Source organism: Colobus angolensis, unplaced genomic scaffold, assembly GCF_000951035.1.
Source record: "Colobus angolensis palliatus isolate OR3802 unplaced genomic scaffold, Cang.pa_1.0 Scaffold50, whole genome shotgun sequence".
Lineage (NCBI taxonomy): Eukaryota > Metazoa > Chordata > Mammalia > Primates > Cercopithecidae > Colobus > Colobus angolensis.
Genome location: NW_012118488.1, coordinates 1,911,522 through 1,924,248, shown reverse-complemented (window position 1 = coordinate 1,924,248; position 12,727 = coordinate 1,911,522). Strand labels below are relative to the sequence as shown.

At 50.7% G+C, this 12,727-nt stretch overlaps 2 protein-coding genes across 6 annotated transcripts in view; one reads left to right on the top strand and one right to left on the bottom strand.

Annotated features, from left to right (window-relative positions):
* PRR15L (proline rich 15-like) overlaps positions 1–3,009 on the top strand; it is a 5,918-nt gene extending 2,909 nt beyond the window's left edge. The window contains exon 2 of one of the 2 annotated variants that reach the window (XM_011959855.1): positions 1,710–3,009. In XM_011959855.1, coding sequence (XP_011815245.1) covers positions 1,739–2,050 — 312 coding nt within the window. In that variant the 5' untranslated portion in view covers positions 1,710–1,738 and the 3' untranslated portion in view covers positions 2,051–3,009. Of the gene's footprint in view, positions 1–1,706 lie in introns of both variants that reach the window. The other variant, XM_011959856.1, reaches the window with a different exon arrangement.
* Positions 3,010–7,736: 4,727 nt separating this feature from the next.
* Positions 7,737–12,727, bottom strand: part of PNPO (pyridoxamine 5'-phosphate oxidase) — a 6,783-nt gene continuing 1,792 nt past the window's right edge. For 2 of the 4 annotated variants that reach the window (XM_011959850.1, XM_011959854.1), the window contains exons 2-7: positions 12,250–12,374; positions 10,694–10,793; positions 9,798–9,851; positions 9,421–9,549; positions 8,731–8,801; positions 7,737–8,510 (exon numbers count right to left, since the gene is read on the bottom strand). In XM_011959850.1, coding sequence (XP_011815240.1) covers positions 8,342–8,510; positions 8,731–8,801; positions 9,421–9,549; positions 9,798–9,851; positions 10,694–10,793; positions 12,250–12,374 — 648 coding nt within the window. In that variant the 3' untranslated portion in view covers positions 7,737–8,341. The remainder of the gene's footprint in view (positions 8,511–8,730; positions 8,802–9,420; positions 9,550–9,797; positions 9,852–10,693; positions 10,794–12,249; positions 12,375–12,727) is intronic. The other 2 variants (XM_011959853.1, XM_011959851.1) reach the window with 2 other exon arrangements.

Sequence of the window (12,727 nt, the reverse complement as noted above, 5' to 3'; positions counted from 1 at the left end):
GTCGTGGCGCATGCCTGTAATCCCAGCTACTTGGGAGGCTGAAGCAGGAGAATCGCTTGAACCTGGGAGGTGGAGGTTGCGGTGAGCCAAGATCATGCTATTTTACTCCAGCCTGGGCAATAGAGCAAGACTCTCTCTCAAAAAAAAAAAGTCACTATAAAAATGCAGTGAACACCCCTCCAGTTTTTAAAAGGAGGTGATATCCTCTATCTTTCTGGTGTATACTAGCTGCGCCTTCCTTCCTGGGAGCTTTCACAGCTGGCAGCTAGGCGTCCCGAGAACCAGACCACTGACCTCGCCAGTCATCACCGTTCCTCTACCTGTTCTGTCATTGATCTTCCCTCATTTAGCAGACTGTCATCTGCTTCTATCTTACATACCCCAGCTATCAATGATGTTCAGGCAACCTTCTCTCCCAGAAGTTCTGCTAGCTCAGACAGCACCTTTGTGGAAATTAGTCAAAGGTGAGGCCCCCAGGGAAGGCAGCTCCATGGCAGGGCACATGGCTTGTGAGTGGAGAAGCCTGGATTTCAGCCCCAAGCCCCGCCCTGAAAGGTACAACCCGTGATGACCATGTCTCCCTGTACTTCTGGGATCCTTCTAATTGCTTTCTGCCTTTTTAGCTCCCCTTCCAACTCCTGTCCTTGTGCATGGGTACCTCTGTGGGCAGGGATTAACAATAGAGCTAAATACTAGGGCTGGATGGGATGGGTGAGGAGACTGAGGCCCAGAGAGGTGGTAGCTTGCCAGAGGTCCTGAGGCTAGGACAGCCCCCAGGACTTCCCACTCCCAGCCTGAGGCTCTGACTCCTGCCTTAGGAACAGCCCAGCAGCTACTTTAGCCCTGCTGGTCACCACTGGGAAGTTCAAATTGCTTGAAATGTCACCAATTATATTTAATTTTGTAATGAATTCCAAGCAAAATACACAGGGCGTTTCTCTCCCTATGCTACCAATCAATGGTCTGCCCACGCCTGGCTGCAGGGTCTGGCGGTATAGTGGGAAGTTCGGGAAAAGCATCAAAGGCCTGGATGCTGTGTGACTCAGGCAAGCTGTCCACCTGCCTGTGGCCCTGAGGGGCCTGGCAGGAATTATCTCAAAGCTCCCGAAAACCCTGCAGGGCAATGGTGTGTGCCTGTCCCACTGCCTCTCTGTCTGGCGGGTGACTTCCCTGTCTTGACCTTGACTTTGACCCTTTTCTTGTCTCACACTCTCCAAAAGCATTGTCACCCCCACTGATCTCAGTCTTGGGTTTATTCAGCCCTAGCTTAAATTCTTTCTTTAATTCTTCTTCTTCTTCTTCTTTTTTCTTTTTTTTTTTTTGAGGCGGAGTCTCACTCTGTCGCCCGGACTGGAGTGCAGTGGCCGGATCTCAGCTCACTGCAAGCTCCACCTCCTGGGTTTAAGCCATTCTCCTGCCTCAGCCTCCCGAGTAGCTGGGATTACAGGTGTGTGCCACCATGCCCAGCTAATTTTTAGTAGAGACAGGATTTCACCACATTGGCCAGACTGGTCTTGAACTCCTGGCCTCAGGTGATCCACCTGCCTTGGCCTCCCAAAGTGCTGGGATTATACGTGTGAGGAACCGTGCCCAGCCCTTTCTTTAATTCTTAAAACAGCCCATGATTAGGAGTCTAAAGCACACTGGTCCAAAGGCACCTACCCCCTTTTCCCACTGACCCCTTTGTCTCCCTGACCCTGCTCCAGCAGAAAGCCCCACCCTCGGCTTAGTGAGCGCGATGACGACTGAAATTGGTTGGTGGAAGCTGACTTTCCTCCGGAAAAAGAAATCCACTCCCAAGGTGCTGTATGAGATCCCTGACACCTATGCCCAAACAGAGGGAGGCGCAGAACCCCCAAGGCCTGACGCTGGAGGCCCCAACAGCGACTTTAACACCCGCCTGGAGAAGATCGTGGACAAGAGTACAAAGGGCAAGCACGTCAAGGTCTCCAACTCAGGACGCTTCAAGGAGAAGAATAAAGTGAGAGCCACGCTGGCAGAGAACCCTAACCTTTTTGATGATCACGAGGAAGGACGGTCATCAAAGTGAAGGGCTGAGGAGGGTGCTAACACCTCCTGGCTCCCTGCCATCAGCTAGATCTGAGACAGGACCTTGCCACGCTGGCCTCTTTGGCCATAGCTGAAGCCGTGGGGGTAGTTGATACCTGCTGGCAGGAAATCGCTGGTTTTTAGGTTTGTATTTATGTGCCTCCACTTTTGTAAGGCCTGGGAGATCCCAGGGTCCTCCCACCCTCCCGCCGACCACATATAAAGGCACTCTAGTTCAAGGGTGAAAACTCTCACCCAAGAGGAATAGCCCTCCTTGAAGCAATGGCAGGGCCAGCAGAGAGGTGGGCATGGTAGAGAATGGAGAGAGTAAGCCAGACAGACTTCATCTCATCACTAGACACAGGGTCAAGGTCAAGTTTGAACTGCTCCTCCCTTTACGTTCTCTACCCGTGACTACTCCCTGGACCAATCCTGAGGAGGGCACATTTTCCAGAAGCCACGTGATAGGGGCTGGTTTCTGTGGAGCCAGAGGCAGAGACACTGAACTTCAGCTCACCTCCTAACACCAGCAGTAAACTTCCTGGAACTTTGCCCTCAAGTGTGGAGGGGGCAGAGGACACTGGCACTCTGTTAGAGTGCTGTAGAAGACTAGATTGATGGTAGTTTGGCCTTTTGGTTCCTGTTTTGGCCATGACTTGTGCAGGTGGCAAGTCACACACCCTCGAAGGGAAGCTACACGGGCCAAATTGAGGGAGTGGATGGGGAATTTTCTCTTCTCCCTCCCTTACTGTAATAGTATTTAAGACGTATCAGCTCCAGAGATGAGTCCTGGAGCCTTGAATTTTGTTTAACAAACTAATTGTAGGTTTCTCTCTTTGTAATAACAATGCTGGAAAAGCAGAGAACCTCTTTTATGCTCATGTCTTGCATTTATTGAGATGACTGTTTCTCGTGCCTTTATCTTCCTTCATGTAAGTAAAGTGGACCTTTGTGCTCAAACTGTTCCTTTCAAGCTTCAGGAAGGGTTGCCAGGTGTGGCAATATAGGAACTGGGTCACTAATTTTTACCATCAAACTAGCCTTAGTATGGGGATGGGGGTGCAGAAGGAGCTAGTTATACCTCAGTGGTCGGTTCTCTCCGGTTAACAGAGAGGCCATCAGGTGCTCTAAGAGAGTAGGGCAGACCTTTGATGATTGACCCCAAAGTTTCAGTGGTTTGGTTTGGGATTAAGATTCAAACTCTGGCTCTACCCCTTAGTAGCTGGGTGACCTTGGGAACATTTGCTTGTACTCTGAGCCTGGGTTCCCTCTTCTGTAAAAGGGGGCTGAAATAATACCTATCACATAGGGAGTGTCAGTATTAAGTGGCCTATGACAGGCCCCATAGTAAGCACTCAGTTTAATACTGGCTTCCTTCCCCCTTACTTTATAAGGAACACCACCATACCCTACAGCTTTGGTTTAAGAAAAAGGAGCAGGTGGGTATGGTGGCTCAGGCCTGTAATCCTAGCACTTTGGGAGGCTGAGGTGGGAGGATTGCTTGAGCCCAGGAGTTTGGACTAGCCTAGGCAACACAGTGAGACCCCATGTCTAAAAAAAGAAACCAACCAACAAACAAAAAGGAGCTGACTGTGCTGGCACATGCCTGTAGTCCTATCTACCTGGGAGGCTGAGGTGGGAGGATTGCTTGAGTCCAGGAGTTCAAGACTATAGTGAGCTATGACTGTAGCACTGCACTACAACCTGGGTGACAGAACTAGATCTTATCTCCAGAAAAAAAAAAAAATTTCTTTTAATAAATAAGAAAGAGAGGCCAGGTGCGGTGGCTCATGCCTGTAATCCCAGCACTTTGGGAGGCTGAGGTGGATGGATCACCTGAGGTTGGGAGTTCAAGACCCGCCTGGCCAACATGGAGAAACCCCATCTCTACTAAAAATACTCTACTAAAAATACAAAATTAGCCGAGCGTGGTGGTGCATGTCTGTAATCCCAGCTACTTGGGAGGCTGAGGCAGGAGAATCGCTTGAATCCGGGAGGCTGAAGTTGCGGTGAGCCGAGATCGCGCCATTGCACTCCAGCCTGGGCAACAAGAGTGAAACTCCATCTCAAAAATAAATAAATATGCTGGGCACAGTGGCTCACGCCTGTAATCCCAGTACTTTGGGAGGCCGAGGTGGGTGGATCACGAGGTCAGGAGATGGAGACCATCCTGGTTAACACAGTGAAACCCTGTCTCTACAAAAATACAAAAAAATTAGCCAGGCGTGGTGGCGGGTGCCTGTAGTCCCAGCTACTCGGGGAGGCTGAGGCAGGAGAATGGTGTGAACCTGGGAGGCAGAGCTTGCAGTGAGCCGAGATCGCGTCACTGCACTCCTGCCTGGGCGACAGAGTGAGACACAGTCTCAAATAAATAAATAAATAAATAAATAAATAAGAAAGAAGAGAAAGCTGTCATCTTATGAGGTTAGGTCCAGCTCTTTCTGAAGCCATAAGAGCTGGGAATTAAAACAACGTTGGCCAAATCTCTGGAGCTCGTGGTAGAAACACAGGGAGAGACCAAGGTGGCCACTAAACAATGTGGTCCTGTAGCTTCCAGGCCAGCTCCTGGCAGGCTGCTGGGCCACCCCACCCCAGGAGCTGTTGCTCAGGGAATTTATTACTGAAACAAACAGACTTATACAAGGGAGCCTTTGTTAGGTGCCTCACCCAGGCCAGGGGGACCTCAAATGATGAGTAAGGGAGACCAGGAGCTGGAGGGCAGGCCCAGGGGTGCTGCCTTTCCCAAGGCCTCTTTCCACTACCCATTCCCACTACACAGAACTTTCTAGGGTCTCACCAACTACTCAATCCATGAGGCCTCCACAGAGGAGCTCAGACTTTCCCCACACCGCAGCCCTGTGGTTAATAGCTAACATTTATAGGGTGCTTACGGCAGGCGGCCCCTAGAACAAGTTCTCCCTAAGCTTGTTCATTTAATCCTATCATCGCCTGAGACAGATACTGTCATTATCCCCATTTTTCAGACAAGTTGGCTGAGGTTTAGAGGTTAAATCACTCACCCCGGGGGCCAGGCACTGGCAGTGGTACAGCTGGGACTGAAGCCAGAGCTGGCTTGTACATGTGACCACTGTCCCACACAGCCACCTTCCACTCTTGATTCTCATCTGCTACGGGAACAGGAAACTGAAGCTCGGAACAAAGAAAAGCGCAGACATCTTCTGCGGAAGGGGAATTTGGGGGGGAAGGGAGCAACGTCTGGGTCTTAGGATCCTGGGAGGTGAGCATCATTCGAGGGAACCGGACAAACTCTAGAAGCGGCTGGATAAAGCCAACCAGTTTTGAAGCTGAGTGTCCCTTAAGACCCTAGACTACAGGCATCTCCCACATCCGCCCATTCTCGGTTTCCCTGAGGTGGGAGATAAGGGTGGGCCTTGGGCCACCAACCTAAGGCTCTAGATAATACTGGCACTGTACTGCCAGCTCCTCCAGTATCACCATTACCCCTCTGGGTTAGAGTATCCACAGCCCCTCTGCCCCTTGCATGCTGACCCCGGCTCCATCTTCTAGGTAAAGTCCACCTGTTTCTAAGCTGGGGTACCAGATGGATATGGGGTAGGAGGTACTAGAAGCCAAAGGGAGATCTGGCTGCCCAGGGAAGCAGAGTGAGGCAGCTGCAAGTTTTCATGAGAACAGGGGAGGAGGAGGAACCGAGAGCGCAAATATGTGCGGGAACCGGGAGAGGCTACGGGTTATCGACCACAGTTTCACTGGGACGCGACCCAAGCGGGTGAAGAGGGGGGCAGGGGAGGCCGGCTGGAAGTGGCTTTCACTGCCCAGAAGGGGCCGACACTGGGAGGAGGGCTCCCCCTGCTGGACGTACTGCCTACATGGTGGGGAGAAGTGAGGGGGCAGGAAAGTCGCTTAAATTCCCCAAGTCCCCGCCTTGGGGGTTGAGAGAGACCAGGCCGGGTTGAACATCAATAAAATGCACGGCTGACAGGCTTTTATTACAGACTGGGGGCAGTAACCGCTGGACAGAGAACAGAAAAGGAACATCTGAGACCAGGCTCAAAGCTGGGGGGATACACAACCTCCAACAATACAAGGTGGGTGCAGCACTTCTAGACACAAACACAGACACACATACACGTACTCATAAATGGCACAGCCTACGGTACAAGAGAAAGGGCAAGGTAGGTAAGGTCACCCGACACCCTCCTGCCTGCCGGGGGCGAAGGGTTAATGTGCCTTCCTGCACGCAGGCTTAAGGGGGATAAACAAGGAGAGGGCTGCCCTTAGAGGAGCCCTGCGGATAATAGTGACTGAGGCACAGGTCCATGCAGGGGAAGGAAGCACAGTTCACAGAGTGGCAAGCTCAATGCCAGCCAGTGCAAGCAACAGTCAGTTCTCTGATCCTGGCTTAGTCACAGCAAATATTTACCCGGCCTGGCTCCTCTCCATAGCCAGCAGGTTGCTTGCTCATCCAGTCTGTCCCTGGTCAGTGGGCTTGTGCTCAACGAGAACACAGTTCAGCACAGGACTCAGCTGAGGGTTACTAAATGATCACAGACTGTGAGGGTGGGAGGTCATGGTTTAGAGGTTGAGTCTAGTGCAGCTGGTCACCTGGGATCTAGTGAAACTGCAGGGTCAGATTCAGTGAGTCTGGAGTCTGAATCTCTAAGGGGCTGCCAAGTGATGCGGGTGCTCCTGGCTTGTGGACCACACTGTGTATAGCAAAGCTCTAGACCAGGAGGTCTCAACCTTGGCTGCACAGAATTCTCTGGGGAGCTTTTAAATTTCCCAGTGCCCAGGCTGCACTCATATCTTGGCAGAGACAGAGTTTTGCCATGCTGGCCAGGCTGGTTCAATCATCTCTGAGGGTGGGACCCAGGCATCAGGGTTTTTAAGGCTCCCCAGGTAATTCCAGTGTGGGTGAAAAGCCAATGATCTAGGAATTATCAGCAGAGGTGGGGAGTAAGGAAAGCAGATATGTGAACAGTCTGAAAAACATAATCTCTATAATCATTTAATTTTTCTTTTTGGAAAATGTATGTATATATACACACAATTTCCATAAACAAACATAGATAGTAAAGCTGATTAAAATCTTCCTGTCCGATTGGTACCAGCACATGAAGCTCTTCTACAAAATCCCTGACTGACTGGGAATAAAATTTCCTAGTGACAGCCCACTCCTTCTTAGGCAGGTCTGACTGTTTGAAATCTCTCTCAATATTGAGATGAAACCTGCTTCCCTGTAACTTCCATGTAACTCTACGGGTCCCTTGGAGCCACAGAGAAGGCAGCAATCAGTAGGGGAAGTGCTATAAAAATATACTATCATGGCTGGGCACGGTGGCTCATGTTTGTAATCCCAGCACTTCGGGAGGCTGAGGTGGATCATAAGGTCAAGAGATGGAGACCATCCTGGTCAACATGGTGAAACCCCGTCTCTACTAAAAATACAAAAATTAGCTGGGTGTGGTGGCGTGTGCCTGTAGTCCCAGCTACTCAGGAGGCTGAGGCAGGAGAATTGCTTGAATCCGGGAGGCAGAGGCTGCAGTGAGCCAAGATCACGCCACTGCACTCCAGCCTGGGCAACAGAGCGAGGCTCCGTCTAAAAAAAAAAATCCTATCCATAAATGAGTTAAGTTGTAACCAACAGAAATATATTCTAGCTAGATTAAGTTAAAAAAAAAAAAAAGAGAGAGAGAGAGAGACTTTGCAGATAGTGGGGTGTTTCAAGGCAGGGGGAGGAACTGCACCGCCCAGACCTGGGAGGGAGGGATCCTGGGAGTTGCAACAGCAGCAGGCAGAGGCTGTTGGTTCCTGTTGTTTCCTGGCTGCCATGAATGACTTGGCTTCAATGACTCCCAAGGTTCTGGATCCCTCTAGTTCAAATTTCAAATTATTGACAAAACAATCTGATTGGCCACGTTGGCTCAGGTGAATATGCTGGCACTAAGCTTTGGCCAGTATGACTCACATGGTAACAGACAGGGCTGCTGGGGCCCTCCCTGTCACCAGAAACAGAGTCACACTGGTTGCTACCCTTAGAGGGAGCTATCCTAATCAATCATAGGCAGGGTCAAAAACATAATTATGGAATGATTTTCCATTTGTGATTCTCTACGTCACCATTACACTCCACTTGACCAGCTAACTGAAAACCAACTGAGTACAAAGAACTTAGAGCATGAGCTCTGAAGACCTGAATATAAAGGGTAGGGAGGGAAATGAGTTGAGTTTAGAAAGAAGGGCCTGAGTCCCAATCCCACACCCTCTCTTGACACCTAGCCCTAGCTCTACTCTGGCCCAGCAGGTCCCAGAGTTAAGGTGCAAGTCTCTCATAGAGCCAGTCTTCCTCCCCGCGGTGGGTCATGGGCCCCAAAGGGGAATCTCCTGTGGGTAGGCCCCGCCGAAAGACTATCCGGTCATGCAGGCGGTTGGTTTGACCTTGCCAGAACTCCATCACCTGAGGGTACAGGACATAGCCACCCCTATAAGGAGAAGCAGAGGTTTCAGTGCTCTGTGGATTTTCCTAGCCAGGTCACTCTCCCACCCTCACCCCTCATCCCAGGGCCTCTTGAAGGAAGTTGCTGGGATGCATCTGATGAGGGTGGCCAGGGAGGAGGAGATCTGTGATTCCCCAGGCAGGTGGCTTCAAGTAAACACAGGGGCCTGGTGTCCCTTTCTAGATGACTACCAGATGTCACTCACCAGGATTTTGGCTTGGGCACCTCTTGATCCTGGTAGAGCTGTTCCAGTTCCTCATTTTTCTTTCTCAGATACTGTCCAGGGGAAGGAGTTAGAAGAAGGGCCAGGCCCAGTCAATGATTCATTAACAAGGACTTCCTGGGGATATGTGCTGGGGACATTGGTGAGCAGAGCAGACTGGCCTTTGCCAGGAGCACACAGTCAACGGGATGGCCAGATGGACAGAGGGGGCCTATTTTCCCTCTCCCTACCCCTATTTCCCTTCTTACTGTCCTTTTCACTGTTTTCTTTTTTTTTTTGAGACGGAGTCTCGCTCTGTGGCCCAGGCTGGAGTGCAGTGGCCGGATCTCAGCTCACTGCAAGCTCCGACTCCCGGGTTCACGCCATTCTCCTGCCTCAGCCTCCCGAGTGGCTGGGACTACAGGCGCCCGCCACCTCGCCCGGCTAGTTTTTTGTATTTTTTAGTAGAGACGGGGCTTCACCATGTTAGCCAGGATGGTCTCGATCTGCTGACCTCGTGATCCGCCCGTCTCGGCCTCCCAAAGTGCTGGGATTACAGGCTTGAGCTACTGCGCCCGGCCTCACTGTTTTCACTGGGCTGGAGAGAGAGGAACCTGGCATCTCCTGGGGACAGCTTCTGGGGATAAGCCAAAGCCTCCGCCACCTGAAGGACTACAGCGGAGCCCCACTCACCTCGCGATCAGGGATCACAGAACTCTGGTGGCTGACCACAGCCCCAATCTGGCTGCTCTTGGGGCGGGAGTGGAAGTAGCACTCAGCCTCCTCCTCGGGCAGCTTCTTCACAGGGCCTTCCACACGCACCTGCTCAAGGATGGCTCTGGGTGAATGGCGTTCAATGCCACCTGCCCTCCCTACCAGCACAGGCCCTGTTCCTCTCTGTTCTATCGGCTGTCCCACCACTCTTGGCTCCAGCTAACTGAGGGCTATTTTAGAGGCAGAGTGCCCAGCTGGGATGTCTGCCCAGTCTGGGGACCTTCACTAGACTTAGCCATAAACTCAGGCCCTGCCAACCCAGCCCATCCCAGGCTGTCCTGGGAAAATTCACTCACCTGACGGTTAAGTGGCTCCCAGTAGAAGACAAGAGAAGCAAAGGGATTAGAGTCCTAGAAGTAAAAGAGAATCCACAGCCAGCCATCAGGATAGGGAGAGGAGGCCTCCGGCATGCAGGGAAAAGGCAGGAGAGCTGTAGTGTGCAGGCCCACAGCAGATGCATCCACTGTATGAGCTCATTTAAACCCTCAAAAGTAGGCCTATTGTCACAGATACGGAGACAGGCTAAGTCACATGCCCAAGTTCCTGCAGTAAGTGGTGGAGCTAAGTTTAAGCCAGTCAGACTCCAAAGTGAGACTGGGTGATTTCTCTCACCCACAGATTTGCGAGTCTTGAGAAATGCATGTTTGGCCGGCATGGACTCAGGGAGGTTTACTCACTTTGGATTCATTCATTGAATGCACACGAAGTGCTTACTCTGGGTTTGACAACAGGAGACATGTGGGGGATACAGCAGAGATAAAACACAGCATCCTCCACTCCTGCAGAGCTTACTGTTCAGCAGAGGAGATAAATATCAGTTACATAATCACCCAAGTAAAAGCTTAGTTACAAACTGAAGAAAATGATAAAAAGGAAAGTTGCAAGTTATAATGGCAGCAAACAACATGAGGGGCTGAGTCTGAGTCGGAGTCAAGGAAGGCTTTCCTGAGGAGGTAAAATGTGGGCAGAGATCTGAAGGAACAGGTGATGGCTGATGGGGTGAGGCTGGTTAGAAAGCGCATTCATTCATTTATGGCAAAGAGCACAGTAAGTGCCAAGGCCTCATGGCAGGAGGGCACCTGCACATAGAGAGCAAGTAGACTGAGGGGTGGGGCGGCATGAGAAGGTGACTGAGGAGGAAAGGGCCAAATCCTGCAGGCCCTGGGAAAGATTACCAGCTGCTTTCACACACCAGCTCTTTTCCTTTTCGACTCTCGAAGTTAGTGAAGAAGCGGAAGCCATCTTTCCCAAAGCCCTTCAGTAGCAACATGCGAGCAGAGGGTTTTCCATCTCTAGGAGCAAACAGCAGAGCACTGTGGTCAGAGCCTGCTTCAATGTTCTGGCTACAGTCCCTCTGCCCAAAAGATGTCTCAGCACCCCCTCCAGCTGTACCTCCTTTACTGGGCTGTTAGGCTGGGGTCCCTCCCATGTGCTCCTGGGAGTTTGTCCTAGAGGTATGACACCACAGCCTAGGGCCCTGTTATGGACTGAATAGTGTCACCCAAAACCCCTGTGTTAAAGCCTTAAACCCCAATGTGACTGTATTTGGAGACAGGGACTTTATGGAGGTAATTAAGGTTAAATAACAAGGTCATAGGGGTGGGGCCCTAATCCAATAGGACTGGTGTCACTGTAAGAGAAGAGGCACTTCAGAACCACCTGCCTTGCCCCCCACAACACACACAGGAAAGGCAGTATGAGGACATGGCGAAAAGCAGCTGTCTGCAAACCCCAAGCAGAGGCCTCACCAGAAACCACCCCTGATGGCACCCTGATCTTGGACTTCCAGCCACCAGAACTATAAGGAAATAAACTCCTGTGGTTTAAGCTATCCAGTCTACAGTATTTTGTTAAGACATCCCTAGCTAACTCATAAGACCCTAAGGGCAGGGACTAACAATAATGCAATCATCTAATGCTTCGGGATCACAGTGGTGCTACGAGATCAGCTCCTCTGCTCAGAGCTCTGGGAAATATCCACTCGCACAGTACAAGAGCGCTGGCTTCAAGGCCTTACACTTTAGCAAGGAGAATTGAATAATAGGCTAATACAAGTGATGTCTCAAAGGGCATATGACTGTCAAAGGAATGATATAGTCAAGTACTGTGCTAGATTTCGAGAGAGAGACAGAGCTTCACCAGAAGTAGCTCCTGAATGGCAGACGAGGCTTGGGTAGATGGGGAGATGAGGGAGGCAAGGAGTTGCTTGTGGATGTATCAAGGGCAGAGATGAACAAGGTACTGCATTTTTTTTTTTTTTGAGACGGAGTCTCACGTTCTGTCCCCCAGGCTGCAGTGCAGTGGCACGATCTTGGCTCACTGCAACCTCCACCTCCTGGGTTCACGCCATTCTTCTGCCTCAGCCTCCCGAGTAGCTGGGACTACCCACCCGGCTAATTTTTTGTATTTTCAGTAGAGATGGGGTTTCACCGTGTTAGCCAGGATGGTCTTGATCTCCTGACCTCATGATCCACCTGCCTCGGCCTCCGAAAGTGCTGGGATTACAGGCGTGAGCCACCGCGCCCAGTCTAAGGCATTGCATTTTTATCACTGAAATGTAATTTTGTGGTCTGGTCTTTGGTTTATAGGTAAGGACACAGGCCCAGAGAGGACAAGTATCTCATCTAAAGCCATACAGCACATTAATAACAGAGCTGGAACCATAAAGTTGGCATCCAGAGTTGAGAGCTTCATAAGCTTCCTAGTTCATATGTATCCACCCAAAGAGGGGCCCACGGCCATGCCTACCTGGTACAGGTAGCCAGACACATGGCATTTGCTTCCCCTATGTCAGGACACTGAACAGCCTCCTCAAACCAGGCAGCAAACTGTTTCACTGGGTCAAGGGAGGTCAGATGAGTCTCCTCAAATGCCTAGGAAGGGAGATTTATTCCATTTAATAAACATATATAGTGCTTACTAAGTACCTGGCACTGTTCTAATCATTTTTCAAATATCAACTCATTTAGTCCTCATGACAATGACCTAAAAATAAAAAAATAGTATGCAGTAAGAAGAATCTGTGCCCCATTTTACAGGTAAGGAAACAGGCATAAAAAGGTCAGACAACTTGCTGTCCCAGAGCTAGTGATGGATAAATCAGGGTTTTCTTTTTTTTTTGAGGCGGAGTCTCGCTCTGTCACCCGGACTGGAGTGCAGTGGCCGGATCTCAGCTCACTGCAAGCTCCGCCTCCCGGGTTTATGCCATTCTCCTGCCTCAGCCTCC